This window comes from Perissodus microlepis, chromosome 17, assembly GCF_051167445.1.
Source record: "Perissodus microlepis isolate ML-2025 ecotype Zambia chromosome 17, ASM5116744v1, whole genome shotgun sequence".
NCBI lineage: Eukaryota > Metazoa > Chordata > Actinopteri > Cichliformes > Cichlidae > Perissodus > Perissodus microlepis.
This window is the reverse complement of record NC_140477.1, coordinates 31,365,501-31,392,976: the sequence shown is the minus strand read 5'-3', so window position 1 is coordinate 31,392,976 and position 27,476 is coordinate 31,365,501. Positions and strand designations below refer to the sequence as shown.

Here is a 27,476-nt window from a genome sequence, read left to right as displayed (position 1 = left end):
GTTATCAGTTATGTGGAGACAACATTGGAGAAGCCCTTGAGATTTTGGACAAAGTCAGCATTAAGTGGCTCTCTGAGGATAATAAGATACAAGGACTAGACTGAAAATTAGTGAAAAAGCCCATAAAAGCCCAGTGAACTTAATACATTACAAATACATATTCAATACAAGTCATTTCTGGGCTTTTCCTGTTGTCCACCATATGGAAGCAAATTTACATTTTTCCACATATAATAAATTGCATTGAGCTTTTGTATTTTTGAGTGTTAAGTGCCCCTAGAATTTGAAGATTTAACATTATGCAAATTAAATTTTGTGTTTTTTTTTAATCACAAACCCTCAAACAGCTGTCAAACAGCTACATCAGCAAACACAGTGATGGCCTGAGAGTTTTGTTTATAAGATTTTCTATGTTAATAAAAATATATTTTTATCTTTGCAGCATGAGAATTACACATAAAGGGGAAATAAGTATCATGACAACCAACATTTCCAAACACTGATTTTATTTGACAAAACAGAAGTCCAGACAAATATAAAAACTGAATTTAAAAACACACCCATCCTAGTACAGATGATGGTTTTTAAAATTCATTTCATAACAAAACAATATTTTTAAGAGAACGTGATGTTATCAACACATTTATTTTACTAACATATATATATATATATTGCTTTGAAATTAAAGTAATATCAAAATCCTAAATATTATCAGTGATTCACTTGTGAAATCAGTCAGTATAAATATAAAAACTGAAATGATTCTAAGTGCAAATAATAATACATTTCATTAACAATTATTCTCGCTACTGAAAATGACCTATATACAAATACTGAAAAAGGACTAAAGTAAACTGACAGAAGACTGATGACTTCCTGTGACGTGTGCAGCGTCACAGCCTCAGTATCTGGATACTGTCATTCCAATCCCCCGGCTGTCAGCAGCATTAGCTGACTCATTTTCATCTCCACAGGCAGGGATATGAGAATAGGCTCTTTAAGAGCCCCCTCCTTAGTCATGCTGACCTCCGCACTTTCTTCAGTAATCCCCTCATCATTCACTGATCCCTGCTGCTGTCACTGTGTTCATTAATACCAACACTGTCCACCACCGACTTCTACTGCACTTCATCTTTAGTCACTTTCGTGTCATTATTGGGATCTTTGGCATCGTCGCAGCTTTTATCACATGGGATATTTTTTATCGTCTTCATCACTACTGTCTGTGATCTCTCCCTCCTCTTGCTCCTCATCTCCTCTCTTTGCCTTTTTCTGTGGTGGGGGTTCCATCTCTTGGGCAGTTCTGCTGATGTTGGTTTCTCCTGTTGTGGGAGATCTTTGTGGCGATGGCGAAACTTGGGTCGCAGTTTCCTTCTCTTGGCCCACCTTGTCATTCTTTGTTGCAAAAGGAGCACAAGCTGATGCAGGTTCAGCTGAAACAATATAATCCCATTTTTATAAGGTGACTGCACACAGTTATTTCCTATAGTAAAATTCTAACAGGTTTAAACATGTACATGAGAGTCATGAGAGAAAAAGAGAAGCATTGGGAACAACTTGTGTTATGTTGAAAGCGATATGCAACGGTAACTACCGGGTGGGCCATTTATATGGATACACCATAATAAAATGGGAATGGTTGGTGATATTAAAGTCCTGTTTGTGGCACATTAGTATATGTGAGGGGGCAAACTCCTCAAGATGGGTGGATGGGAGAAGTCGGCCATCTTGGATACAACTTTTGTTTTTTTTCCCATAGGAAGAGGGCCATGTGACACATCAAACTTATTGGTAATGTCACAAGAAAAACAATGGTGTGCTTGGTTTCAACGTAACTTTATTCTTTCATGAGTTATTTACAAGTTTCTCTTTGTTCACAGCCATTGACATGTCGAAGAGGTTAACACGTGAGGAGCGGATCGAAATTGTGTTGATATCTGGTGAACGCAGTAACCGGGTCATTGCAGCAGATTTCAATGCAAGACACCCTACGAGACCACCCATCTCCCATGCTACAGTTAGCAAACTGCTTGCTAAGTTTCGTGAAACTGGTTCAGTGTTGGATTTGCCAAAATGTGGACGCAAGAAAACTGTCACTAATGAAGAAACATCAGTGGCTGTCCTAGCTTCATTCAGCAAGAGCCCACAGCGTAGCACTCGCCGCATGTCACTGGAGAGTGGCATTAGTCGAACATCCCTTTGGCGGATATTAGCTACTCAAAAATGGCACCCTTACAAACTCCAGCTACTGCAGCATCTCAACGAGGATGACCCAGATCGGCGCACAGAATTTGCAGAATGGGCAAAACAAAAATTGGAACAGGACCCTCAGTTCATGCAGAAGATTTTGTTCAGTGATGAGGCAAACTTTTATGTGAATGGTGAAGTTAACAAACAAAACCACCGCTATTGGTCTGACACTAACTCACATTGGATGGATCTCTCCAAGACTGTTGGAACAACAAAAGTGATGGTTTGGTGTGGTATATGGGGTACAACAATAGTGGGTCCATTCTTCATCAATGGAAACCTCAAGGCCACTGGATATGTGAAATCGCTACATGATGATGTGCTTCCCTCTTTATGCACTGAAGCTGGCACGTTCCCTGAGTTTTTCCAGCAAGATGGTGGACCACCACATTATGGGTGCCAGGTCCGAGCATTCCTAGATGAACAGTTTCCTAGAAAGTGGATTGGTCGTCGTGGGCCAGTTGAATGGCCCCCAAGGTCTCCCGATCTGACCCCCTTAGACTTTTATTTTTGGGGTCATCTGAAGGCAATTGTCTATGGTGTGAAGATACGAGATGTGCAGCACCTGAAACTACGGATAATGGATGCCTGTGCTGGCATTTCTCCTGCGGTGTTGCTATCAGTGTGTGAAGAGTGGGAGAAGAGTGTTGCACTGACAATCCAACACAATGGGCAGCACATTGAACACATTTTATAAGTGGTCAGAAACTTGTAAATAACTCATGAAAGAATAAAGTTACGTTGGAACCAAGCACACCATTGTTTTTCTTGTGACATTACCAATAAGTTTGATGTGTCACATGGCCCTCTTCCTATTGAAAAAACAAAAGTTGTATCCAAGATGGCCGACTTCTAAATGGCCACCATGGTCACCACCCATCTTGAGGAGTTTGCCCCCTCACATATACTAATGTGCCACAAACAGGACTTTAATATCACCAACCATTCCCATTTTATCACGGTGTATCCATATAAATGGCCCACCCTGTAGATCTGACACCCAAGAGTGGTATTGCAACATTTCCAGTGAAGTGACCAGTGAGCTCAGCGTGACAGAAACTCAAAGATAACTGACTTTAACCTTTTGGCTACGTTGGGGCTGCAGACAGTACTTTCTAAGACTTCTGTCATATTTCAGGTCTGTTTATAGAACAAAATACAGAATTCAGTTTAAACTGTCTGGCTGCACGGTGCATGCGTGGAGCCTGCCAGACCCCCAACATTACTTCAGCAGATACAGTCGCTGCCACGCTGTCCAATTGCTTGTTATCATTTCCCGTCTAGCTTCACAGTCCATGGCATGTGTAATCATCAGTGTGTTTCTACAGCTAACCTTATAGGAAAACAGCGTGGTACCGAGGCCTTATCACTAAAAACACACACACGCACACAATCAGACTAAAAATGATCTCATTCGCCATTCGGCTAGTCTGGCTCTGACAGTAACTGTGATACTGTGTTTGTGTAGTCTTTTGTGATCATACCGAAAGTACTCTGATAACCACAGCTGGACCGAACTGTACACATCTCACAGCAACCAAACGGATGAGTGTGCTTTTCGTGACACGCTGTCCTGTTTTGACGCGACTGATCGTTCTCGACACTGAAAACCCAGCAGTAGTGGAAAGTGACGCAGAGGTGAGAAAAAGCACGGACTCATCTCCTGTTTTCTCGTCTATTCTCACTTCACAGCTTATGAGGTCAATCTTCAGCAATAAGCCATGTTTGATCCTCTTTCTGGCCACAATTGCAGTTGAGGTTAAGGTGGTGTAAGTGATGTTGAACAGAGCACGCTCATTTCCTTTTGGGTAGCATGTTGCCATAGTGAAAAATAAGGGAACAAAGTCTTAAAGCCTCAGCTGGAGAAACCAGGACATGATACAATGCTGCTGGAATCGGGGGAGTGGAGAGAGGTTGGCGTTTGGGGGCTACATAGTATTTGAACTCATTATATATTCATCCTGTTGTTTAGTTACTGAAAGCTGTTTGGAAATCAGCAGAAAAGCATGCATGCAGGGGAAAATAACAGAAAGTTAGATGAGATGAGAAAAAGGGCTGGGATTAGGGTGGGTGTGTTTGTTTTTTTTACCTGGTCCTTTCAGTGGATAGTCCTTCCAGTGATCTTTGAGTACAACATGTAGCACAGGATATTCAATCAGTGTTTTGTAGCTCAGGTTATCCCTCAGGCTCTTCTCAATGTCCAACTCATGATACCTATTTTAAATCAAATGAAAGCACAAAAGAGACCAAACGAGTGTTTATAACAAAGAGATGTCATGCAAAAATAGAGTCACATCACTACCGTTGGACCTCCTAAACCGGCAACTGCAGCTCTTTGTTTCTCTTGTCGCCCGTGGCACAGTGACTGCTGACGATCATTAAAGGATTGATAGAGATTTGAGTCATGGCTTGGCAGAAAAACGAGATCCTGCTCAGTGCCTGTCTCGTGGGATGGAAACTGACTTTAGTTGAGAGTCGACGACATCTCTCAAGCACAGCTTTCTTACCGCTCCTTTAACTGTTTGCACTTGATGACATCAGCCTAGCTTTGTCTTAAAGTAGACCTGTGGCGCATTAGAGATGGTCATAAATCACCAATCTGAATAGTTGACTGGATTCTTGGAGACGTGAGCTAGCAACACAGAGCCAGCTTAGGTTGCTGTCACCAAAACACAAGACATCACATGTGTACTGTCGAACCGTAACTGACTTAAGCCATTGTTTGTTTTGGAAAAATCACATGAAAATTAGATCCACCCAGGTATCCACCCACTACTATCAAAACACTCTGCTGTAATGTGACATTTACAGGTCATTAATGGAGATTATTATTATTATTACTACACATTTTACATATTAAAAGCCACAGCACATTTTTTCCTGAAGTAAAACAAAGTGACGTATCAGATCAAAAGGAGAATCCAGTGTGAAAAGCCACAATGTGCAAGAAAGTACCATACTTACAATGATTGCATCCACTTTGATGTGCACACCAAATATCTACTGTTCCCATGTCATTCATTTTTATGTCTTACTGATAAAGAGATTACTCTTAACGGATGTTTTTTACCTTTTTTTTTTTTTTTGGGGGGGGGGCGCTAAATTAAAACATACATGTTAGTAAACAACCATTTAAGAGGGGTAGCTGGCAAACAGAGAGAGTTCCTGAAGATCAAGACCGGGTGGCTCAGCCAAGAGCGTGCACACATCTGGTCTCTATATAATGTTCTTGTGAATGAACAGAGGACACACTGATGTTCTCTTCAGGGAGGTTCCCATTGTTTTCCTTCTGCTGCCGAGTCCCATCAGCAAAGAGACAGCCGTGTAAAATGGGAAGGACATAGAGAAACTGCAAATATGACCATTGAATACATACACCAATCAGCCACAACATTAAAACCAACAACAGATGAGTCAAGCAACACTGACCACTCCGTCACACCGCAAATCTCTAGCTGGAAACCTTCGGGCCTGGTTTTCATGTGGATTTGAACTCTGGGAAACACACCGAACACCCAAAAGTTGTTGCCTTACCTGGCAGAACAACACAACAAAATAAACTGGAGAAAGTCTTTAGGAACATGACAAAGAGCTCGAGGCATTGCAAGACCACGTGCAAGATTGAGCTGTTTTGGGGATGGACGGCCATCACAATATGAAACTGGAGGTTTTAAACGGGAATGATCTCTGTATTGTGATGTTGAAAACTATTAGATTAAGATATAAATCTATTGCAAACATACAATTACACAAGCGTTCTACAGAATAACACTGCTGTTAATTGTTAAGAAAATCTTATTGTTTGAACTGATATTGACTCACAGGGTGTGGCTGGCTGCAGAAGATTTCCGGGATTCCTCCAAAAAATTTTGACCTCAGTTACTTTTCCTCACACAATGACAATGTCCCCTTTCATTTTTGTTAACTGCTAAAAAGTAGGCACTCAGAAAAGTGAATGCAAGTAAAAGTTGCAGCTGTTCCACCACATTGCTGATTTGACCTAAAAATAACCTATCTTATCTTAGAGATGAATGATTTTTTTCCCCCAATGGTTTCCCGGAAATACACTGCTAAAAAATAAATAACTCAAAAATAGGACTCAGTAAAAAAAATATAGCAAGTACGTTGTATATTTTTAAGACACCTGGTCTCCATATTCCACTTTAAGTGCTCTACCATTTAAACAAATGGGATTCTGTAATTTTAAGGAAGCAGTGAAATGACATCATTTAAACATAGACACAAAAATAAGCCTAGAAGTCAGTCACTTTCCAAAATTCAGAAGCACTACACGTTGCCAACAGCTCCACATTTTCTCCTGCACCAAAGGACTCAGCGTGCAGCACCTGTCCTTCTCGTCCTACTTCGGTTCACCTCATCATCATATTTTGTGTCACAATTTAATTGTTTAATTTAATTTGTCACACACCACATCTTGGCTGTTTGTGACTCTGCCTATGATCCTCAACTGAGTGAGTGCGCCCACTGATGCATTTATACAGCCATATTTTGTAGTTCCTACCAATCATTCAGACAATTTCAATAATATAATTACTTTCCATTGTGTTCCTGTTAATCATGAACTACAAGTTTACCTGAAATCACTAAAATATCGATATTTCGATACGACATTTGATTCTAGAACATACATTTCTGGCACTGGAAGAATCGATATTTCAGTAGCAATCTGCACAACACTACTACCTGCATATTCTCACAACATGAGATAGGGAAGTATCGTGCACCAGGAAGAACCCAGGACCCACCACACCAGCACAGGGTCTGAAAATGGGTCCAAGGATTTCAAGGACAAAAGAGTGGAGACGAGTCCTGTGCTGGGAGACAGATGTTAGTTACCTCCATCTGTAAAACTAAGATGTGCAAATCAGGCTTTTTTGGGCTATAACACCAAAACACAATTTTAAAAAGCTGTTTTAATGGCTACACATTCACATTCATAATTAGATTGTATTTTCAGAGTAATTCTTTGTCAGAACTGCATAAAGTCTTATGGCTGTTAACTCTGACTAATAGCTCTACCTTGATGTCCACATTCAGTACAGGTCAGCCAGTCTCCTAGGCAACCATCCCTGTCCACACTTTATACACTTAATTGCACCTTTATTCCTTAATTTCAGGGTGTAACTACTCTTTAAGCCAGGTTTGGAAAAGTTTGCACTACAGAGGTTCAGTTTAAAAAGTAACACAAAACAGTTTCAGTGCAGACATTCAAGCACCATGTGTCTGCCCATGTTCTCCCAAACAAAACATACAGCAAATTTTACCAAAAGTGACAACTCAAGACAGTCAAACAGTGCTTTTTAACAAACACTATTTCACACTGTGTGTTTGTGTAAAAGCTGAAGTCACTTGAAAGATGAAAAATGTCATTATTACCTAATGAATACCTTATAAATGCCTTGCTGTTCAGCAACAGTGTCCTAAAACCAGCAGGAGACCTGAGGTAAGCAGCTTCTGTGCAGAAACATACTTGAACGTAGCATTAGGGCAAGCCGAGGGAGAGCAGATAGAAAAGTTCCAGGGGACTAAGGAAAGCACTAGCCACAAATATGTGAGGAAAAAGAAAAGCTTCAACAGGACAGGAACATCACTGCCTTAAGGCAACAGCACAACACTGGTTAAAAAAACAAAACAAAACTAAAAAACCCAGAAAGCAGAAAAACACGGTTCGCTTTGTAAAAAGAGCATCTCCATTTTAGACATCAAGGATGCACCCCTGGATCTGGCAGACTGAGAGGAAAGGCAGTGGTAAGGGAAAAGAGGAGAGGGCATCCCCAGGATCACACGGGAGGAATGACTAAAAAAAAAAAATAAACACGAAAAAAAAAAACAACAACCCCATAAACAAACATCAGAAATGTGTGAATGGTTCCCTTGATGCACATGGTCACCTTTCCAGTAAGAGGATGTGGGCTATACAAGCGCCACTTATTCTAGCACAAGAACTCCTTTATTGGAGGTGGTTGATATTCCAGTAGACAACAAAAAACACGCAGTCATACCTTTTGTGTTAGACGTGGCAAATGACCACTAAGAAGCCATGACTACTTCTATCCATGACTTCATAACATTAATAACACTGTAAAATTAGGGGTTCTCCACCAAGTCTGCATTATTCAGAAAGTAGAGGCTTATTTGTGGTTGAAATAATCCGACCTGATTTGGAATCTCTTAAACAAGATACAAGCGCAGACAGGGGCCTCTCTTCTCATTAAAGTAGAACCTGTTGACACAAGACTGAGATGCAAAACTGTACATAGTTAATAAGATAATTACCCTAAAAAAAATATAGAATTTTACCCTCTTCTATTCATTTAGATTCAAAACTGAAAATTGCACTCTGAATTAACAGACACTTAAAACACTGTTCTGGCAGATACTGAGGAGAGAATGTCAAATAGATTGATCTGTTCATGCTGCGCAGTTACTCATTACTAACGACTACTAAATGTGTATCAGGCCAAACGCTATTAAAAGTGACGTATAAAACCTTTTGAAAGAAACGATCTTCTGCCAAAAATGACAAAAGTAGTGACTCATTTATATAAAAACTAAATCTCAGCAGGAAATTCCTGTGCAATTATTTCCACCTTGACATGATCACTTCATATGATGTGCCCCGCCCACCTACACAGAACAGCCTTAGGGGGTTGACTTTTGAAAAAAATGACTTTTGATACAACGATACTGGATACATTTATGCAAATATGTAATAAAGTAATGTTAAATGGAACATTACATTGTGTTGATGCTGTAACATAACAAGTGCAATTTAAAGCATCATTGTAAAGACAGAAAGGTTTTAAATGAACAAAGTTACGTAGCACACATTAGTCACACTTCTAGAAAGCACAGCTCCATCTCTAATTTGTTCTCTAAAAACTTCCTTTTGAATTTACTTTTATGTTTATAACATCCACATCAGCTTTAAAGTAAGAAACACGTCAACATGATTATTAAAGCTCTCGGCAAAACTCCACCATCATCTTCTGTGTCCCTGCCATTCATAAAAAGTTTATCAATATTTTATTAGAACTATGATGCTTTATGCTTACAGATAAAACATACAGGGTGAATTTGATAATGTACCCCGCAACACTCCAGAAGTACTTGAGGAATGGTTTAAAGAATGCAAAAAAGAGCTCAAGGTGATGCACGGGGTTCCCAATTCCCAAGCTTTCACTTTAATAAAGCTCTTGAATCATGTGCTAGAAAACCATGTGCAATCCATACGGACCCCGACTATCGTCTTACAAGGCTTCAAGTATGAGCTGCTGATAGAGGATTCAGAGTCCATGCCTGAGCAAGTCAGAGCTCTGATGGCTGCAGAGCACTGACTTTCCCTTGTTGTTATTATAGATGCTTGTTGCTGTCCCTGCTCTCTGTATTAGGTTTAAATAACATTAAGGTAGGACACGAGTATGAATTTTAGCGTGGTTTATAGGTATATAACAAAGTGACTAGTAGACTATACTATACTGTGCTACACTTTATGGAAATTTGTAATGGTTGGAAACTTACTGCCTTTATGAACTTATTGTAATACACTAGCTTGTACAAGGTTCATATTTGTGGCCTCAGAGATGAGAAGAATTTAAAACTATGCATTAAGGATGAAAAGGTAAGGGTCTTGGTAAATCTCTTATCCCTCTATATGCTTTTATAAAATTTAATTTATCTCCTGAGAAGAAGTGTGCAGCTGAACCTGCTGCTGCAAAGCAAAATGATGGTGTGTGTGTGTGTGTGTGTGTGTGTGTGTGTGTGTGTGTGTGTGTGTGTGTGTGTGTGAGTGAGACAAGAATGAAGGATGGGAAGTTTTATGATGTCTCATCTCAGCCAGGGGGGGCAAATATAATGAGCACCAAGGATCATCATTCACTTTGTCACTAAGTAGAAACGGAAGGCTGCCAAAGAGCCTAGAAGTAGGCGAGGCAGATGGGTGCTACCATCACCTCTCCCTGACCCGTTCAAAAAAATGAATGCACAATTTAAAAAAAAAAAGAAAAAAAGAAGGTGGAGAGAGCCCAAGTCTAAGAAGCAAATGTCAAATTTTTAAATAACTTAGCTAATTCACAGATGTAAAAAGAATATTATCACCATATGCAAGCTGTGATCAAAAGATGCTGAGAACTTCTAAAATACTGACAACCACCAGTGCTATCCCATAGCCTCGTCCTACAGTAGTAGATACACCTATGGTATCAATACGAAGCTCCTACGTTGTCTCGTTCTCGAGGTATCACTTTCACAAACTTAGGTGTGCGCGCCCGCTCGCTCACCTGGCAGGGTGACAACATTACACCATCAGCCTTTTACGGCTTAGGGGTAAAGATCAAAAACCCCTGACCAGATTTAAATTTGCCCAGTGTGACACTTTAGGTTGTTTTCTCATGGACTGTTTTCAGCATGCCTGCCGTGCCATCACTATGTTGTTAACTCCCCTCCACATGAGTTTCTGTGATACCAGGTGAATTTCTCCCAGAGATTCTGTCTTGCTTCCCTCAAAAGCAAAGCAGAATACATCTGCATGAATGACATAGAGGGCAAAGATGAAGATGCAGGAAAGAAAGATAGTGAAGATAGAAGAGTCTGAATATCTTAGATCAATCAATCAATCAAAAACAACAGAGTGCACAAGAGATGTGATGAAGAAAGTAAAGGGCCACAGTGAAGAATCATGGATGTAGAGAGAGAGGAGATACAGAGGGGGATGCTAGGGATGGAGTGAAAGAGCATCTCACCTGACAGAGTTAGCCTTTCTTCCCTCCACTTTCATGAAGACTTTGACATGATCAAACCGAGCTTGCACATACATCTTCAACCTGAAAAACAAACTCACATTAACACCAAGAACTAAACATATGGCCACAGTGACTAGCTTTAAGGTAGTGACGAAAAGGGTCAAAACACAAAGAGCTCATTGACTGAGTGTGGCACAGCAGTGATCCAAATGTACACTGGTATACTGACTGACATATGTATAGGCTCCCACTGAGGTTTCTATGCAAATTAAATCACTGTATGTACTGCCAACCACAGCACCTGAGCCTGCTGCGAACAGCTAGCCAATGGAACATGCAGAGTTGAAAGCTCACTGGCTTGAAACTAGAAAGAGCCTGTGTATAAAAGATTGGCAAAGACTATGTCACGTATCTATTTAAAGAGCTGTACACCTCTACACAATGCTCTTGATGTGGATTTTGCAGTAAGGCACTGATCGCAGTTATCAGTATAAAGCTTAGGTCAGAGGAGTCAAATCACTGCTCTGTAAGAGGTTCAGATAAGAAATAGTGCAATCTAAGAAGCTGGCCTGTTCAAAGACTACTGTTCAGGATGGGAGAAACAAGAGCCTGGGAAATGGAAAAAAAAAGAAAAGAAAGTAAAGTAAGAGCAAATGTATGTCAACGTGCGGAGACCCCGACCACATCCTGTGTTACTGAACTGTACTGAGCTGATCGATAACAAAGATCAGCACAGAAGATTACCTCTTGAAAAACAGCTTCTGTGTGCAGGGAGATAAATTCAACTTATTAAAAGCTGCCAATCTATCCACTCTGAGAAACATGAGCATAGCTGTGACAAAGCACAGTAGCAGAAATCACCAGAGTGTTACAGGCAACCCATCTCATTCACATTCTACAGATAATTTTAATTAGATACAGTAATATTTATGAAACTTCCTGTGGAACGGTGAACTGTAGCTATCAAAGTCTTTTATTGAACATGAGCCTCCCAAGGCTTTCAGTTTCATTAAGGTTATGAGGGTTTACTACTAGAACTGAACCCTGACTACACAAAAATGTAAAGCTTATATTAACTTTGTCATCAGCAGTTTAAATTTGCTATTTAAAACACAGTGTGTCTAAGGTTTTCTAAAATTTGAATAAAGTCATTTTACCACCAGGCTGTCACTGTTGTCAGATGGTTGGAATGGCCCCAATGTCTGGACCATGATATAAATAAATGTTCTGTTGAACCTTTACAGTTTAAACGCAATGTTGTTGAGGAGTAAAACATGAACCTCAATTGCACATCAAAATGAAGACAGCAAGAGAGGCACATTCTGCTGCAGTCGGTCTAAATTAGAAACTACTGTTCACATCTGGATTGCTGAGCTGACTGAAGTAGCAGGCTCATGTACCTAGGTGATGTCGGTGGTGACCACCGGTTCCCTTTTCATAAGCAGTCTAAAAGGAAATCGATATTCACTCATTACCCAAAGATGTTTAGACTCCATGTGGGACAAAACCTGTAAGCACACCATTTGGTTTTAGTCATCCTCATTTTAGCTCATTGCTAGGATCATTTTTGAGCTCCTTTAGTCAACTTTTAGAAGCTGTCTATGTCCACCAAAACTACAGCCCGTTTCTTGTCTTTTTTTTCTGATCATCAGGACATTTTTAAAAGACTAATATCATTTCCTTTGTTTTCTTTCACCTGGAAATCACAAACAAAAACAGTAATGTGTGTGTGTGTTTTTTTTTTTTTTTTTTTTTTTTTAAACAGTTAATATAACGGCCCAGAAATAGCAACTTTGTAATGATAGCTCTGCAGTGCAACCAGTTTACATCATCCACCCAGGGTCCATTGTACAAGAAAAGTAATGATAGTTTTTGCAGATCAAAATAGGCATTAAGTATTGTCAGAGTTCAAAAAATAATGAAAATAGTGAAAGCAGTTTTAAAAGCATGATTTATATCAGGAGAGCTTTTACAGCGTATTAAGACCCACAAGTCAAAACCATGGTTCTATTTGAACACAAGACTCTATTGTGCTGTTCTGCTGTAGCTGATTCAGACGCTTAATGTGACAGTTTACGAGACAATTTTGGGCAATGCAAAAATCTTGTATACAATGCATTACAATTTTGAAGCAGGTCAAATTGGATACTTGACATTAAACCATTAAGTATGAATGCCACCATCCACATTTCAACTATAATTACTGTGAATGATTCATTTGGCTTCCTTTTCTCCGCTCTCTTTCTCAACTATGAGAATCTACGAACAAAACACTACTTCAAACTCGCTGCCAACAATAAAAAGTGCTCATTAAAACTTTTCAAGAGAAAACAAAGGGCTGAGCAGCAGTCATTATCCCCGAACTTAGAGGTCTTTCAAGCCATACATCAAAGAGGTGTTAATTTCTAGGTCTATTATCACATTGTTAAGTTTTCTATTTTTATTCATGGGTTTAAAAAAAGAACTAAACAAATTGGTGTGAGATGAATTTCTATTGCTGAATGAAACAGATTCGTTTATGATTTCCAGCTTTGCTGCAAGATAAAGCTGGAATTTTAGCAGATTTATAAAAATCAATAACGCTAAGCACAAGGGATCACATACCTGAAATTACTCCCAAGATCACAGAAATAGTTTTCACTTTGACGGCAAGTCACTAGTACTATTCCCAAATGAATCAATGCACAGTTGCTGCTTGTCCACACTGCCACAAAGCAAGGACAAAGTTTTATGTAGGAGCACATTCCAAAGCAAGGAAAGGTACTAACAGCTCACGGGAACTAGATTACTCGAATAATTGTCTACTAGGCCGGGCCATTGTAATTCAGTACTGTCAAAGTTGTCCCTTGACAACTGACAGGGAGTACTGACAGGGTCCAGACAGAGAGAGCATATTTCTCCCACACTGGCTTCTCTTAATTGCTCCCCATTAAATCCAGAATCAAATTTAAAATCCTTCTTCTCACATACAAGGTCCTGAACTTGTGGGTATTTAAAAGTAGAACAGAAGAGGCACAGCCTGCAGCCTTCATGCACCTCTTCTGTGGAACCAGCTCCCAGTTTGGCTTTGGGAGATAGACACCCTCTCTACGTTATTCATCTCTGGCTCTCCTGCACAGCATGTATTTGTCCCGTCTTTCTCCCCCATTATTCCAAACTGGTTGTGACAGATGGCTGCCCCCCCCTCCCTAAGCCTGGTTCTGCTAGACGTTTGTTCCTGTTAAAACAGTTTTTCCTTCCCACTGGCACCAAGTGCTTGCTCAAAGGGTCTGATTGCTGTGGATTTCTCTATATTATTGTAGGGTCTTTACCTTGTTGTAAGGTAAACAACCCTTGGTTGTAAGGTGTGATTGTTGTTGCTATATAAATAAAACTGAATTTAATTATCCTACAGTTTTAAATGTGTACACAATACGTACACATGAACATGTTGGTTTTCCTGTTGTAATGATGAAACTTTAATTACAGACAAATTTCTGTGTAGCTCTGTTAGTGTCTCAACCTTCACTTAGAAGTGGTTTCTTTTTACAGACTCAGTTTCTTGAAGCAATGTTTAGAGCTTTTACATCATTTTTCAAATAAATATCTCAGCTTCTAAAAACAAACTGAACCAAAAAAAGAAAAGAAAAAAAAAAACACATGTTCTGTTTTCAAATGTGACGGGGGGAAAGCTCACTTCTGACGTGTGACAGGGTCCGACTCTGTAGGGTGAATATAAGCAGTCAAGATCTGCTTCAAGGTTTGTTTGTCAGACACCCTGCAACAAAAATAGGCATCGTTAATAGAGAGGCAAATGCAAGAGAAAATAAAGGATCAATAATGGTCCCAACTTCAATTCAATATCAACACACTTTGGTTTCAGGACACACTTAAACGGTAAAGGTTTAAAAGAAACTTTTATGATACACTATTCAAGAAATGTAATTATTACTTGATTACTCACCTCCTCTGAGTGAACTCTGAACTGCTCTGAGGAAATATGAGCTTCAGGTGCCACAGAAACAGTTTTTCTCTAGAAGAGACAGAAATGCACATTTTTATTTGCAGCTCATCAAAAACAGTGTTTTCATATAAGGTTATTGTTATTCTCACTGTACTCAATTCACAGTCAAACACAAATGCCCTTGTTTAATTTCAGAGCACAACATGGACACGGCTCTAATCTGTCCAAGACAATACATCTGGCTGCTTCCAAGATCCTGTCCATCTGTGTGACTGCGTGCAAATGAAAAAAACAAAAAAAAAGAAGAAAAAAAACATAGTCACCATGGAAACCGTGACATATACACTCAATACTAGGACACCAGCTGGCCAATATCGCATAATAATCACTTCTTCTGGGGTAATGCTTTGGGCAGTAACTGTGAAATGTGGTCGGGTTTTCTGGGTTGCTGGGTGTGCTCTACAACCAAACAATCATTCCCTAAGCAGCTGCAGTATTCTACTACTGCCGTCAGATAAAGCCAACAAAATGTAATACATCAAACCGTTTGGGAGATAAGAATAACATGATGTATGATGATCTATTCCTTAGTAATCTCTTACAGAATCTTTTGGTGGATTCACAACACTTAATATTCCACATAGCTATTTCGTCAAACTATAGTAGACCATACACCAAGTGATCATCATAAAATAAATATAATGCTGCAGAGGAAGAAAGGACTAGAATAAAACCTAATGGCACAAGCAGCGGCATGCTGTTCTCTCCAGAGTCATGCCACAGAATAGTGAGTGCTAAACCTAACTACAAGGACTTGTGTTAACCAAGACCACAGAGTTTGCCATGAGTAGGGTGGAGCTGAATCATCAAACACTTCTACAGCAAAGCAGAGGACTAAAGCCTTAACAGATCTTAAGAATGAAGATGAAACATTACCCTCAAAAAGTCCCAAAGCATAAATGTAAGGAGAGCAAAGGAGACCTTGTTATTAGGGCTTTGCTACTCACCAAGATTGACTTGGAGCACATCATGGAGGTTTGTTTTTGTTACGAGCACCATCAGTGCACCAGCACGTGCATCAACCTTCTATTGTCTGCCATTCTCATCAACCTGCTCTTTCCTCTGATGTATTCCTACCTGAGTGGCTGCAGAAGGCTCACTCGCAACCGTATAAAGCCAGTGAAGCTATAGCATGGAGTAAGTGGTGTCTTGATCCCTCTTATTTCCTCCCTCATCTCCATCACCAACAGCATCATCCCTCTGCTGGTTTTACAGTTTCTGTTTATTAATAACAAGTTGAGGTGGGAGTTACTAGCAGCCCTATACAAGTAACTCTAATACTTTAGCCTACTGATATTAGCTTGGGGGAGAAGCCAGAATCTGACGGTTTGTAGTCTTATTCCTGTTATTGTTTCTTTTTGCTGGGGCTCCCATCGCCCTTATTTGTATTGTTTGTTATTGTTGTTGTTATTTGTAACTAGCTATATTTTCAATATTGTAGGATTTTAGATGTTAGGTTAATTTGAGCCATAGATGTAGGCACATTAACAGTTTTAATCACCAAACTGCTGGGCTTAGGGGTTGCTCTTGGATGGCAGTGATGACAGGAGCTATTGACAGTGGTTTAAGAGAGGGTTATCTGCAAAGCTTATTTATCCCTGAGCAGTGATAAAGGCCATCTTACTGCATATTGTCATGTTATGACCTTTTGGCCAGATTGTCCACTCAATTTCAGAACAACGAAAGCTCAGTTTTAAAGCCAAACCAGAGAGATTAAACCATCTAGAAAAAAGCCAGCATAACAGTGTACTGTCAGTGTAGACGATGGAAGTCATCCAGGAAAACTTATGAAACATCTGCTGACATCTGGTTGAATTCATTGTGTACATTCACAAAAAGCAGTAAACCTCAGCAGCAGCCCAGATGATCACCAGCCTGTACACTAAGAAAATCTACTGAGCCATTACATTATTAATTAAAGAAGTTGATACAGTACTTCAACTTTTACTGGAGTATTTTTTAACAGTAGTATCTGTACTTCTACTCAAGTACAGAATGTCTGTACTTTTGTCACCTTTGTACAAAATAGAATGAATAATGCATCATCTGCACTCTGCTGGGAACAAAGTGTCCAAATATGAGAGCTTGAGCTCACAATAGGTTCACAGCTGAGCAGTTCACTTGCTGAAGACGCATAGGTGAGTGACAGATAAAACAGGAGAATATTGTGATTGTAGACTAAACTCTCCATAGGTAAATGAAATGATGTCCTGTGAACAGGATAAATATTTAAATGAAAGTAAAGCGGAACTTGAGCTAGTCTGTCAGTTAAACCCAGAACAGAATAAATCAGCAGTTTAAATTTCTATTTTCAGAGGTAGGAATGAGGAAAATACAAGTTCACTACATTTTATTTGACCATACTTCAACAGTAACAATGCAACTAGCCTAACAACAAAGTTTTGGTCAAATAAATAAATTAGTAGAAAATAAGTAAATATTTAAATAAACGGTATATTTGGATAAATGTCCAAACCACTGACATGTCCTGCTAACTAAAAACCCAGGCAGTGTTCTGTTGTCGGGTCCACATGGTAGCATTATACCATAGATGGCTTTTTTCTCCCCAATGCAAACAGAAACAGGATAAGGAAAAAAAACAAAAAGAGCAAATGTGTGTATTTATATGTGCGCACAACACTGAGTAAAAGGTTGGTATGAATTTTCGCTTGGTTGTAAGGTGTGGGGCAAACTGAAGGCCCCAGCAGACAGGAAGACAATGGACTGGGCAGTGATTTCCTACTTTGGAAGGCATCTAAGAAATCCATCCAATTTTTCAAAGAAATTTATGTGTTTGCTTAGTTTGGGCCAAGTTTCTTGTTTAGTGCGTCAGACTGACTTGCACAAGTGTCTGTGTGTTTCCATGTGTAAGCAAATGAGGGTGGAGCACCAGGTGTGATGCCATTACTCTGTCATTATGGCAAATGGAAATCATGTCTTTCAATGGAAAAGAGGCTTGCCCAAATATGCAGGCAATTGGGTCAGGCCAGGCCAAAATGCATACCTGGGAAAGGTGTCATCATTATTAATCACACACACAAAAAACGAAAACTGGAAAGAGCTGCATATAAAAGTCAAAATCGATCACGCTACCTAGACCTTTAACAGTTTTTACTGATAGCACTGGAACAAGACTTTGAGTTTTTAACATGATCCAACAAAGCCTATGATCTAATCTGGGAGTAAAACAGCAAACTCACAATTCAGATTCAACTTACTTTATTCTCACTCTGAAAACTCACCATCTTGGCAAAAAGTGTCTTTAAAAAAAAAAAAAAACCTGATATGATATTCAACAGTCTGAGTAGCAAAGACGGATATTGCAGCACAATAGCAGAGGTTTCCCTCACTAGGCTACACAACAAAAATATGGAGGGGGGAGAAAAAAAAAAAAGAAGAAAGAATCAAACCCCAATGGCCATTCAACAGAAAGCACCAGTTGACAAGACAGAGCTACAACACTTTAGGCGAACAAATAATTGGAGGATTTTTTTTTCTTTGCTCACATTAATTTTTGTGGACAGACAGTCACTCCAACTAATCACCGAATTGAATCTTTGCCTTGAAGAATACCATAAATACATAATGTGTGTGGTGTGTATATAATAATGTGTGGCCTTATAATCACTCTGGCGTTAGTTTGATCCTGTGTTTTTATCTTTCACTTTCTTTTTAAACTTGTTTTTATATGAAAACCCGCTAAGCAGCATAATGAATGAAACGGACAATCCAATAATCAGGTCCACTTTATGCATTAACTGGTGAGGTTTGAAAAGAAAGGTCCTGTTTCACATAACTATAATAGTCCCTATGACTGCAAGCTTACTTTTCAACAGTTTATGTTGTACAAACTAGTATGTTTTAAGCATACTGAACCTTTGCTATTTGAGGTTTGGCTACTGCTTTATACAGAGTCTGAGCAATTGTCCTGATGTGTGGAGGACACTACGAATGAAAGCATGATCAGGGGGAGATGGATAAATTCATTAACCAGAGCACACACTGTTGGTTTAGTAAGTGATTGGTGTTGTGTGTGCTATCCACAGCAGTGAGCAGAAACCCTGACTGGTGGTCTGGCAGTCGCAGCAGAAATCCATCTGGCTGGATTAAGGACTGGACCGATCCAACAAAAATGTCACTACACGTGAAACCATGTGTGCTGTGTTTCTGATGGTCAGAGGCAGATGCCAGGATTTGAGTGGCAAGTGGGTGCTAGTAAAATTAGATGACAGGATTGTGGGGACTGTCTATTAAGATACAAAAACTAAAGTCAGAATTCAAAGCGATAGTTGTGTCCGCAACCTCAAAGGGTGGAGCGACAGAGCGGCTGATGGAAAGAAGGCAAAGAAGAGAAAGATTACATGCAGCTGCATCATAAGTGTTCTTATTCGAGTCTCTTACACTCTAGCTGTTTGACACCCTGCACAGGACTAACCTTCCTGAAAAGTCATGAACACAAATATGTTAACACGTACAGGCCAGACTTTGAGTGTGACTTTGGCTTATGTTAATCTTAAATCTGACACAAAGGACAAAATGTGAATCACCCTGTTGGTGTTGCGATAGGCTGCTAGTAAGAAATGCCCAATAAAACAATTTAAAGCTAAATCTTTATCCAGTTGTCTGTTATATATAGACAACGCTGGCTTATCTCTCGAGATAGGTGCCCTTTTTAGTTATTTATTTTTGCTGTTTTTTAATGACGTCAGTGTTGCATGGTCTAACAAACAACCGTGCATTGCATGAAAATGGTCAGGTACAAGGACTGAACTGAAAAATGAAACATTTTTAAAGAACTTCAGACAGTCTGGTGACGTATTGTTCAAGACTACGATTACAAGAAGGTCTAGCTCCTTGGAATCACAATATAACAAGATGGCAGGTGGCTCAAAACCTTACACAGTGTGTGTGCATGTGTTTGTTAATAGTTTCATTTATAAACAGGAATCATCGCAATAATAACAGAGTTCTTCTGGCAAAGTACAAAACTATGTGAATAACGAGTGAACGCATGTAAAGCTTTTTAGCCAATTCCAACATTTTACCCAAATGCACGTTTTTCATGTCACCTGCATCTATAGCACAATCGAGTTTGTGGTCAATTTGCATTTTGGAATTTTGCCCCTAGTCAAGAGACTGATGTGTGGCCCTCGGATATGCGGCCAACTGTGATGACAGTGTTTGTAACAGTGATGCAGCTTGCTATTCTGATGTAAGGTTTGCCTCGGATGGCGGCAGGCACAGATTCTGCTCTGTATCAAGCCAAGCCAGCCAAAAAGCTGTCGTTTGGAGTCTAAAAAAAACACTGACTAAAGCTGCTGCTGATTGTTTCACTTGAACTTGGAAAGCACAAGTGGTAATGCAAATGAGAGTGAAGTGATGAATAGTCGTCCCCTGCCATGAAATCCTGCTTTAATCCATTTGTGTACTCATTCATCACATGCAATGGCTCACACATCACTTTGGTTTCTGCTAACCTGCGATGAATATCACTGCCACATTACGGCATTTTCAAAATTGCATTAATTGGTCTAATAGAGTTACTAAAATTACAGCCCTTTTCCATACTCTCAGTGTGGCAAACTTCAGCTGCGACATGTTCTGCATGTGAATTTCCACTGCACCTTCACAGCAAGGGATCGGTGATATTTTCCACTGTGCTCGAGATAAACGGCAAACAAATGCTTTATCCCGCTGAGAGCCAAGTCATCACCGGCATTACTAACCAGAGAGTAAGTTTAACCCTAGGCAATCATAATATGTATATTTTGTTTTTTAGTGCTGGCAATCGGGAACAAAGAAAATTATTCTTCTAACTGGGACTTTTTTTTTTCAAAAACACACAAAAAAGAAAGAGACTGTTTTGCCATTCCCTAAGTATAGGGTTAGGGATACCACCAATGGTAAATTAGACCTCTGAGGGATAAAAAACTACCTCCACTACTCATAGTTTACACGTGATGTCACATCATTAGACGAACATCCACCCGCATAGCAAGAAGAAAGTCTTTTTTGCTGCCTGACAGTTACAGTCATTGTAAAAAGAAAGTACAGTCACTTCAAGCTCGTTTTTTTGTATCAGGATATAGTAACAATATCAGGTCTTAAATTACAGAAATACAACCTCAGATGAAATACAAATTGTGACATATAACACCATGTCATTAATTAATTTAAAAAGTCAAAATGCAGAATTACTGCATGAAAAACTAAGTACACCCTTACTGCTTCCATACGAATTAAGAGGATAACCAGCATCCAGGTGCAATTTAATCAAATGGACTTGAGTAACCGATCATCAGCAAGTGTGAGCACCTATGTAAAAAGCAGTTTGCTGCTTGTGAGCATTCAGGTGTGTGTTCATACAACGCCATCAATGATCTTAAAGAATAAATTGTTGCTGCCCATCAATCTGAGAGAGGTCATAAAGTCCACCGTTGTACAGTGAGAAGTATTACGTGTGAAACATTCATCACAGTAAATCCTACCAGGTGCAAATTCACCCCAAGGTCAGACTATACAATGCTCAGAGAAATTCCAGAACACCCAAGTGCTACATCAAAAACAATAAAAACAGGTATGGCTTGTTGGGAGAAAGCCTCTTCAATCTAAAGAGGACTAGATTTTTTTATGAACTATTATATCTTTTATTAATAACAGGTTTATTTTTTCAGTTTTAATTAAATAAAAATGCCAGGGAGTTTTTAAATACGATACACCATCGAGCCACTCGACTTAACTGATCACAAAGAGTATAGCACTGCAAACAAACCCTGGCATGCAGTGCGGTGGTCATATCGGGCCAATCATTCTTTCTCCACAGTAACTCAGGTTATCATTGATAGGTCAGTTACACTGGACTTGGTTTATAATTAGATTTAAGTCATATAACCTTTCAAAGTATTGCTGTTCCAGACAACTGACTACTGTGACCCTCACCCTCATGTCCTTCACCTCCCAGACAGCAGCATAATTAACCCACCCAGAACAAAAACTGTCTGTACTACGGTGCACTTTCATCTTACTAGCTCTGCAACAGCAGGGATGTTTTCCCTGGAAATGTTGGGTGGAGGAATACCAGAGATGCTTAAAACTATCTTAACAATATCTAAAGTTAAGCTTATAACTCCTCAGGAGCCTGCACACTATTGTCACATAATAACATTTAAATTTAAAAATAAAATCTGTAATTTCCATCCACCTTTCCACTTCCTGTCATATGAAGTAAACCCAGCAAGTGCTCCAGCTCAGTCGAGCATTTCATTTACGCTGCATAGCACGTCACCAGCTGCTCATATCTCCTTCTTGTGTGCCTTCGTTCTCTGGTTGTCTTTTCTTTTTGCCATCAAATTACAGCTGTGGATCTGTCTATGGACCTCGTCAAATCATCAGTAGAATAACACTTAGTATTATGTTGTTGTTGTTTTACATTCCCAGAGATAACTTTATAACCATCAATTTAACTTCCAATCATGCTACAGCCACACTGAGAAAAACAGTGGTTGGAGACCATGGCATGAGCAAAACTTAAGTGTGCAATGATGTAATTGTTACAAGACGGTGACTTAACTGCAAAATAACATAGGCACTTGGCAACTTTTCATTTATATATGATTATAACCAGAATACAACCCATTCAGTTGAGTGACCTATTGCAAAGAGATGAGTCACAGACGAAGGAAAGACGAAGGACTGGTTGTACGAAAAGCAGTAACAGACAAGAAGCACCCAGAGAGTGCAAACCTCAGCCAAAACAGCTCACTTTCTGGGAATCATTTTCTTTTAAGAGAATAGCATTATTTTTTTATACATTCATTTGTTTTCTTTGTTCTTTTCATATAAACCATAACAAAAATTGTAATGCAATAAAAACAAGCGCAAAGTGCAGGCTTTTATTTTGTAGGAGTAGTTCATAGAGAAGAGAGTGGATATTGATTACTATATAATCTATTAAAAAAAACTAACCAGCCGGTTCCTTCGCTTTTTTTCTTGACAACACTTTCTTTAAAGGCATAACACATTTTGGGGTCAACTTGAAAGAAAAGGCAGACCCTAAATGTTAAAGTGAGATCAGAGAATATGACATTTAAGTTTGACATTATTTGACCTTGAAGCAGTCATATTTGGATCCCCTCCATTCTCCACATGCCCCTATGTTGTCAGTACAAACAATGGCAGTCAGGAAGAGGAAGTTTTAAAGCTCTATATAGCACTGTTATCACTTTGACATTCAGATCAATCTATGGACCTTGAAGGAGGAGGTCAGAGGTCAAATGTGACACAAGATTGAAATATTTATACAATATTTTCTATATGTTATTAGAATTCATTCTAAACTTTTCGAGCTATCGTGTTTACAGACACATGAGCTGCCAAAATCAACCTCCTTGGTGAAGATAAAAATGCTAAGTAATTTGAATTGACTTTCTTTAACGCAATTTAAAAAATTAAACAACACAAGATATGCCAAGCATTCAAAATACCTTTATAGTACATTAACTGAGCCTACAGCACATATGGGATACCACTGCTTTCGTCTACAAAGCTATTATGTTATCTTCTACTGTCAATAAGAAGCACTTCATTTTGGATTTCACTGTTCAACACCTGTCAATAACTGGGAGCAAATATAGGACCACTCTCACCCAGAAAGCTGGGTTAATTAAGGCTGATTCCCCAACCCAATATATGGGAAAGTAATACACAGGGCATGAAAACTGCTGCAGCTCATATTACTAATTATCCCAAGTTATTATAGAAATATTTTCAGTTATTACACGCAATAACTGCTTCTGCAATGTGTTGTCCAGTCCACTCAAGTCATCTATGAGGAAAATTCTCTGACCTGCCAGGCTGAGACTGTAGAACACATAATTCTATCCTAATACAACTACACCCAATGTTCTGCCAAATGCCAGCTACTATCCTCTAAGGACTGGAGCGCGAGGCAGCCTAAAGTTTTTTCTTTACTGTTCTTGCCTTGTTTTTTAAATTAGTCATTTGGTAAGAGGTGGAAAGAAAGTAGCTGCACAGCCATTATTTTGCATACAAACATTTAATCAAAAAGACACGCGCTCCCAAGCTCACACTCACCGCATATACATGTACACTCACACGTACACACACCACCACCAGGCATGAAAACCCTCCAGTCAGCTGTATGCCAGTAATGATCCTTCTCTGGCACTGTGAGTGCGTAGCATGAATATGTCGCTAACCAGCTGCACTCACACTGTTCACACATCTGCTTTTTATATTATGTACTCGGTACATTCTGAAACAAATTCTCTCTCAGCCCTTTGCCATTTATTTATTATATACCTTTACCCCAACCCTTGTGTCTATTTGGTAGCCTGTAAATGGTGCAGTGTTGCGGTTAGTTGAAAAATCTAGTGAGACAGTTGGCTGGTGATTCCTCTACTGATGCTAGGCTAACAGGACGATAAAAATATATCATATCTGTATCCTTCAGATAAAAATTTGTGCAAACAAAAAAAACCTAAAACATCTGACAACTGTTGAACTGAACACAGAGTATGAAGCTGGAGTCTGCCACAAGAACCTGACAAACTTGTCTCACCCTGTGATGTGCTCACTTAAATCAGCACCTGCAGAACACCAGACATGACAGAGCAGTCGACTTTACGGATGGAAAAGAGGGTGGTGAAAGGGAAAGTAACAACATAAAACCAGCTGGAGGGAATGACAAAGGTTTCTTTTAGTGGCAATCCTGATTGGCACCTAATGTTGTCCCTGGGCATTTCAAGACTCGTAAAACTTTAATGTGCAGTTCAATAACAATTTCCCCCCCTCTTCCACTTCTTTATTCTTCCACTGTGGGATTAGAGAGCCAGGGCCAAACCTCAAAGAAATTGCAAAATGAGTGGCACAAGGTTGTCCAGGGAGTTAGAATAGCTGCCAAAAATGACAAGACAACCAGCGCATTTGAACAAATTTGACCAAAATAAAAAAAAAAAAAAAAAACTAAATACACGCTATTTCTAAAGAAAACAATAAAACCTTCGTGTCTAAATAACTGCAAGTCTGCAATATTAAATAAGCTGAGACTTTTCTGAAAGTCTCCCTGCATGCCATTTGGTTTTGGTTTTCCACTGTGCAAAGCACATCATGCCTGGCAAAAGATTTTTTTGGTACTGCTTCAGTCGAGATTCTAAACCATGTAAGCCAGAACTAAAAGGCAACATGTAAACACTGCAGGCTGCTGACAGGCCAGAAAGAAGCGACATATGTGCAACATAGGATGTGCAACATGGGACATGAAATTACTCAAACGTTCCAGTTTTTTCCTTTTAGCAGTCTTTTTTCTCAGTTCCTTCAGCCTTTACAAGGATTTAAAACCATCCTACCATGCCCCTAAACAGGAATGGGTACTATGTAAATTACTGAGTCAAGTTGAGCCGTGTCATGCAATAGAAACTGGGCAAGAATGGAAAAAATTAAGTGCAAGGTGTCCACCAGCATGGACTATGATGCCACTGATTCTCTGCAACAAGCTGGCATGTATGTCTGTGTGTCTGGCAAGCTCTAACATCATGGTAATCATCTCAGCTCATGTCCCATTTAGTATATTATAAACTCCTTTATTAACGATTTAAGGACTCTCATGGGGAATGAATCTGTCATACACATGGATAGAGATTCAGGATTCATCATCATGCACAAGACTGCCATGAGATAAGTCTAGATAAAACACTTCACGAGAGTGCCATCCTGTGGTAAAGTAAAACAGCACTAATCAGAAGCTCATTTTGCAGCAGATTGAGCAGGGCTTAACCAGAAAACACTAAAGTGCTGTCTTAGACAGTATGTTCAACAGTGCCTGAATGTCTTTGTAAGGCTTTTCGTGGTATTCCCCTGAAAGAACTCTAAACACTTATGTTACCTATTAATATCACATTTGTTTGTGTGTCAGTAAGTTTTATTTTCTCTGGACCCTGTATAGGATATGTGTGGGAAAATATTCATCCTGTACATACTTTATTATGGTCAAGATAATGACAGGGCCTTACTTTACAAAATAAGTGGTTACTAACTTACCTTAGATATATTCCAAAATACACTCTGACATTTAACTCCATCCAACAGAATTCAAAATATAACATTAACATAATGATATTCTCTGCATTTGAGCAGGTGTATGCTTACTTTGTAAGGAAGAAGGTGGAGTTTTCTCTGCTCTTAGAGAAGGTGATGGGGAGGAATCTCAGGGTGATGTTCATCTTCCTGGCATTAGAGGCCAGTTTCTTAGACTGAAGAAGAGAAAAATAAAGATGATATAGTTCCATTGTAAAGTTAAATTAATTGTGTCAATCAGCAATAACTATATCATTAATTTATTGCCATTTTAAGCACAAGTAGCAAAAATTATATGTGGTCTTTTTCAATGTGAATGCTTTTTTAATTAATTGAATACATTTACAATTTAGAATACAAAATGTAAAGTCAAAATAGTCTTTGCAGCCCCATCAGTAGAACAACCCTGTACAGCAGTGACTCCCAAGCAGGGGTACAAGTTCTCCCGTGGTACTTCTGCAGCCAGGATACATGAAGGATGGGAGATGGGAATAAATATGCCAAATCTATACCAACAGCTGAAACTGTCAAATAATAAGTGTGGATAATGGTTGGCTAAACACAATAAATATACAATAGGTAAACATTTATGTTAAACTGGTACCGAAACATAATGTATAAACCATACAAAAGATTCACTACATGCCATGAAATGAATAGCTGTCAAAAAAGTATGAATGAATGGATGAACGACTGAAATGATAAGCTGTAGTTAAAATGGTTAAATAACCAAAACCACACAGCTGACCCTAACCTGTGAGTGACATCTGTATGAACAAGATTGGGAGCCAGTATTTTCTAGTATCCTGATAATTCCCATTAGTTCTACACTACTGTGCAAAAGTGTTAAACCATTCCTCATTTCTTTATATTTTGGTTCCAAGAAGCTAGCCCTTTTTTTCCCATTTAGTCATTTTGTTACTAGTGGTCTGCCACCTAATGATAAAACCTAATGATATGTTACCATTTTGCAGTGTAATTAAAAAAATGCCAAAGAAAACACAGTAAAGCTGAAAATGTTGCATAATACTACAACCTGAATAGACAAATAGATTGCGTTGGCCTGTACAGGAGGTAAAGAAAAAAAAAATTAACAACAGCTGTGAAATGGAATAGTCCAAATCACCAAAGTAAACTGGACCTGGGCTTGTTGCAGGGATCTGAAGATACTAAACATTTTGTGAGTGTATGCACTCACACTTAGGACCATATAGTTCTAAATATGTGCGTGATGAAAGCTGGGCAGCACGGTAACATCTTTAGTCCACTCTGTATGCTCGTATGGGTCTAACCCTTTCACTCCTTTGATTTTTACCTTGTACTTTTTTTGTCTTTCGTCAAGTCTGTCTTTGTACGGACCTGCCGTG

At 39.2% G+C, this 27,476-nt stretch overlaps 1 protein-coding gene across 1 annotated transcript in view; it reads right to left on the bottom strand.

Moving 5' to 3' along the window:
- Positions 1–489: 489 nt before the first annotated feature.
- The window catches only part of znhit6 (zinc finger HIT-type containing 6), a 36,655-nt gene continuing 9,668 nt past the window's right edge, over positions 490–27,476 (bottom strand). Inside the window, 7 exon segments of the mRNA XM_084910399.1 lie at positions 490–1,203; positions 1,205–1,433; positions 4,340–4,464; positions 11,013–11,093; positions 14,689–14,769; positions 14,956–15,024; positions 26,182–26,285. Of these exon segments, the coding sequence (XP_084766525.1) occupies positions 1,119–1,203; positions 1,205–1,433; positions 4,340–4,464; positions 11,013–11,093; positions 14,689–14,769; positions 14,956–15,024; positions 26,182–26,285 (774 nt within the window). The 3' untranslated portion in view covers positions 490–1,118.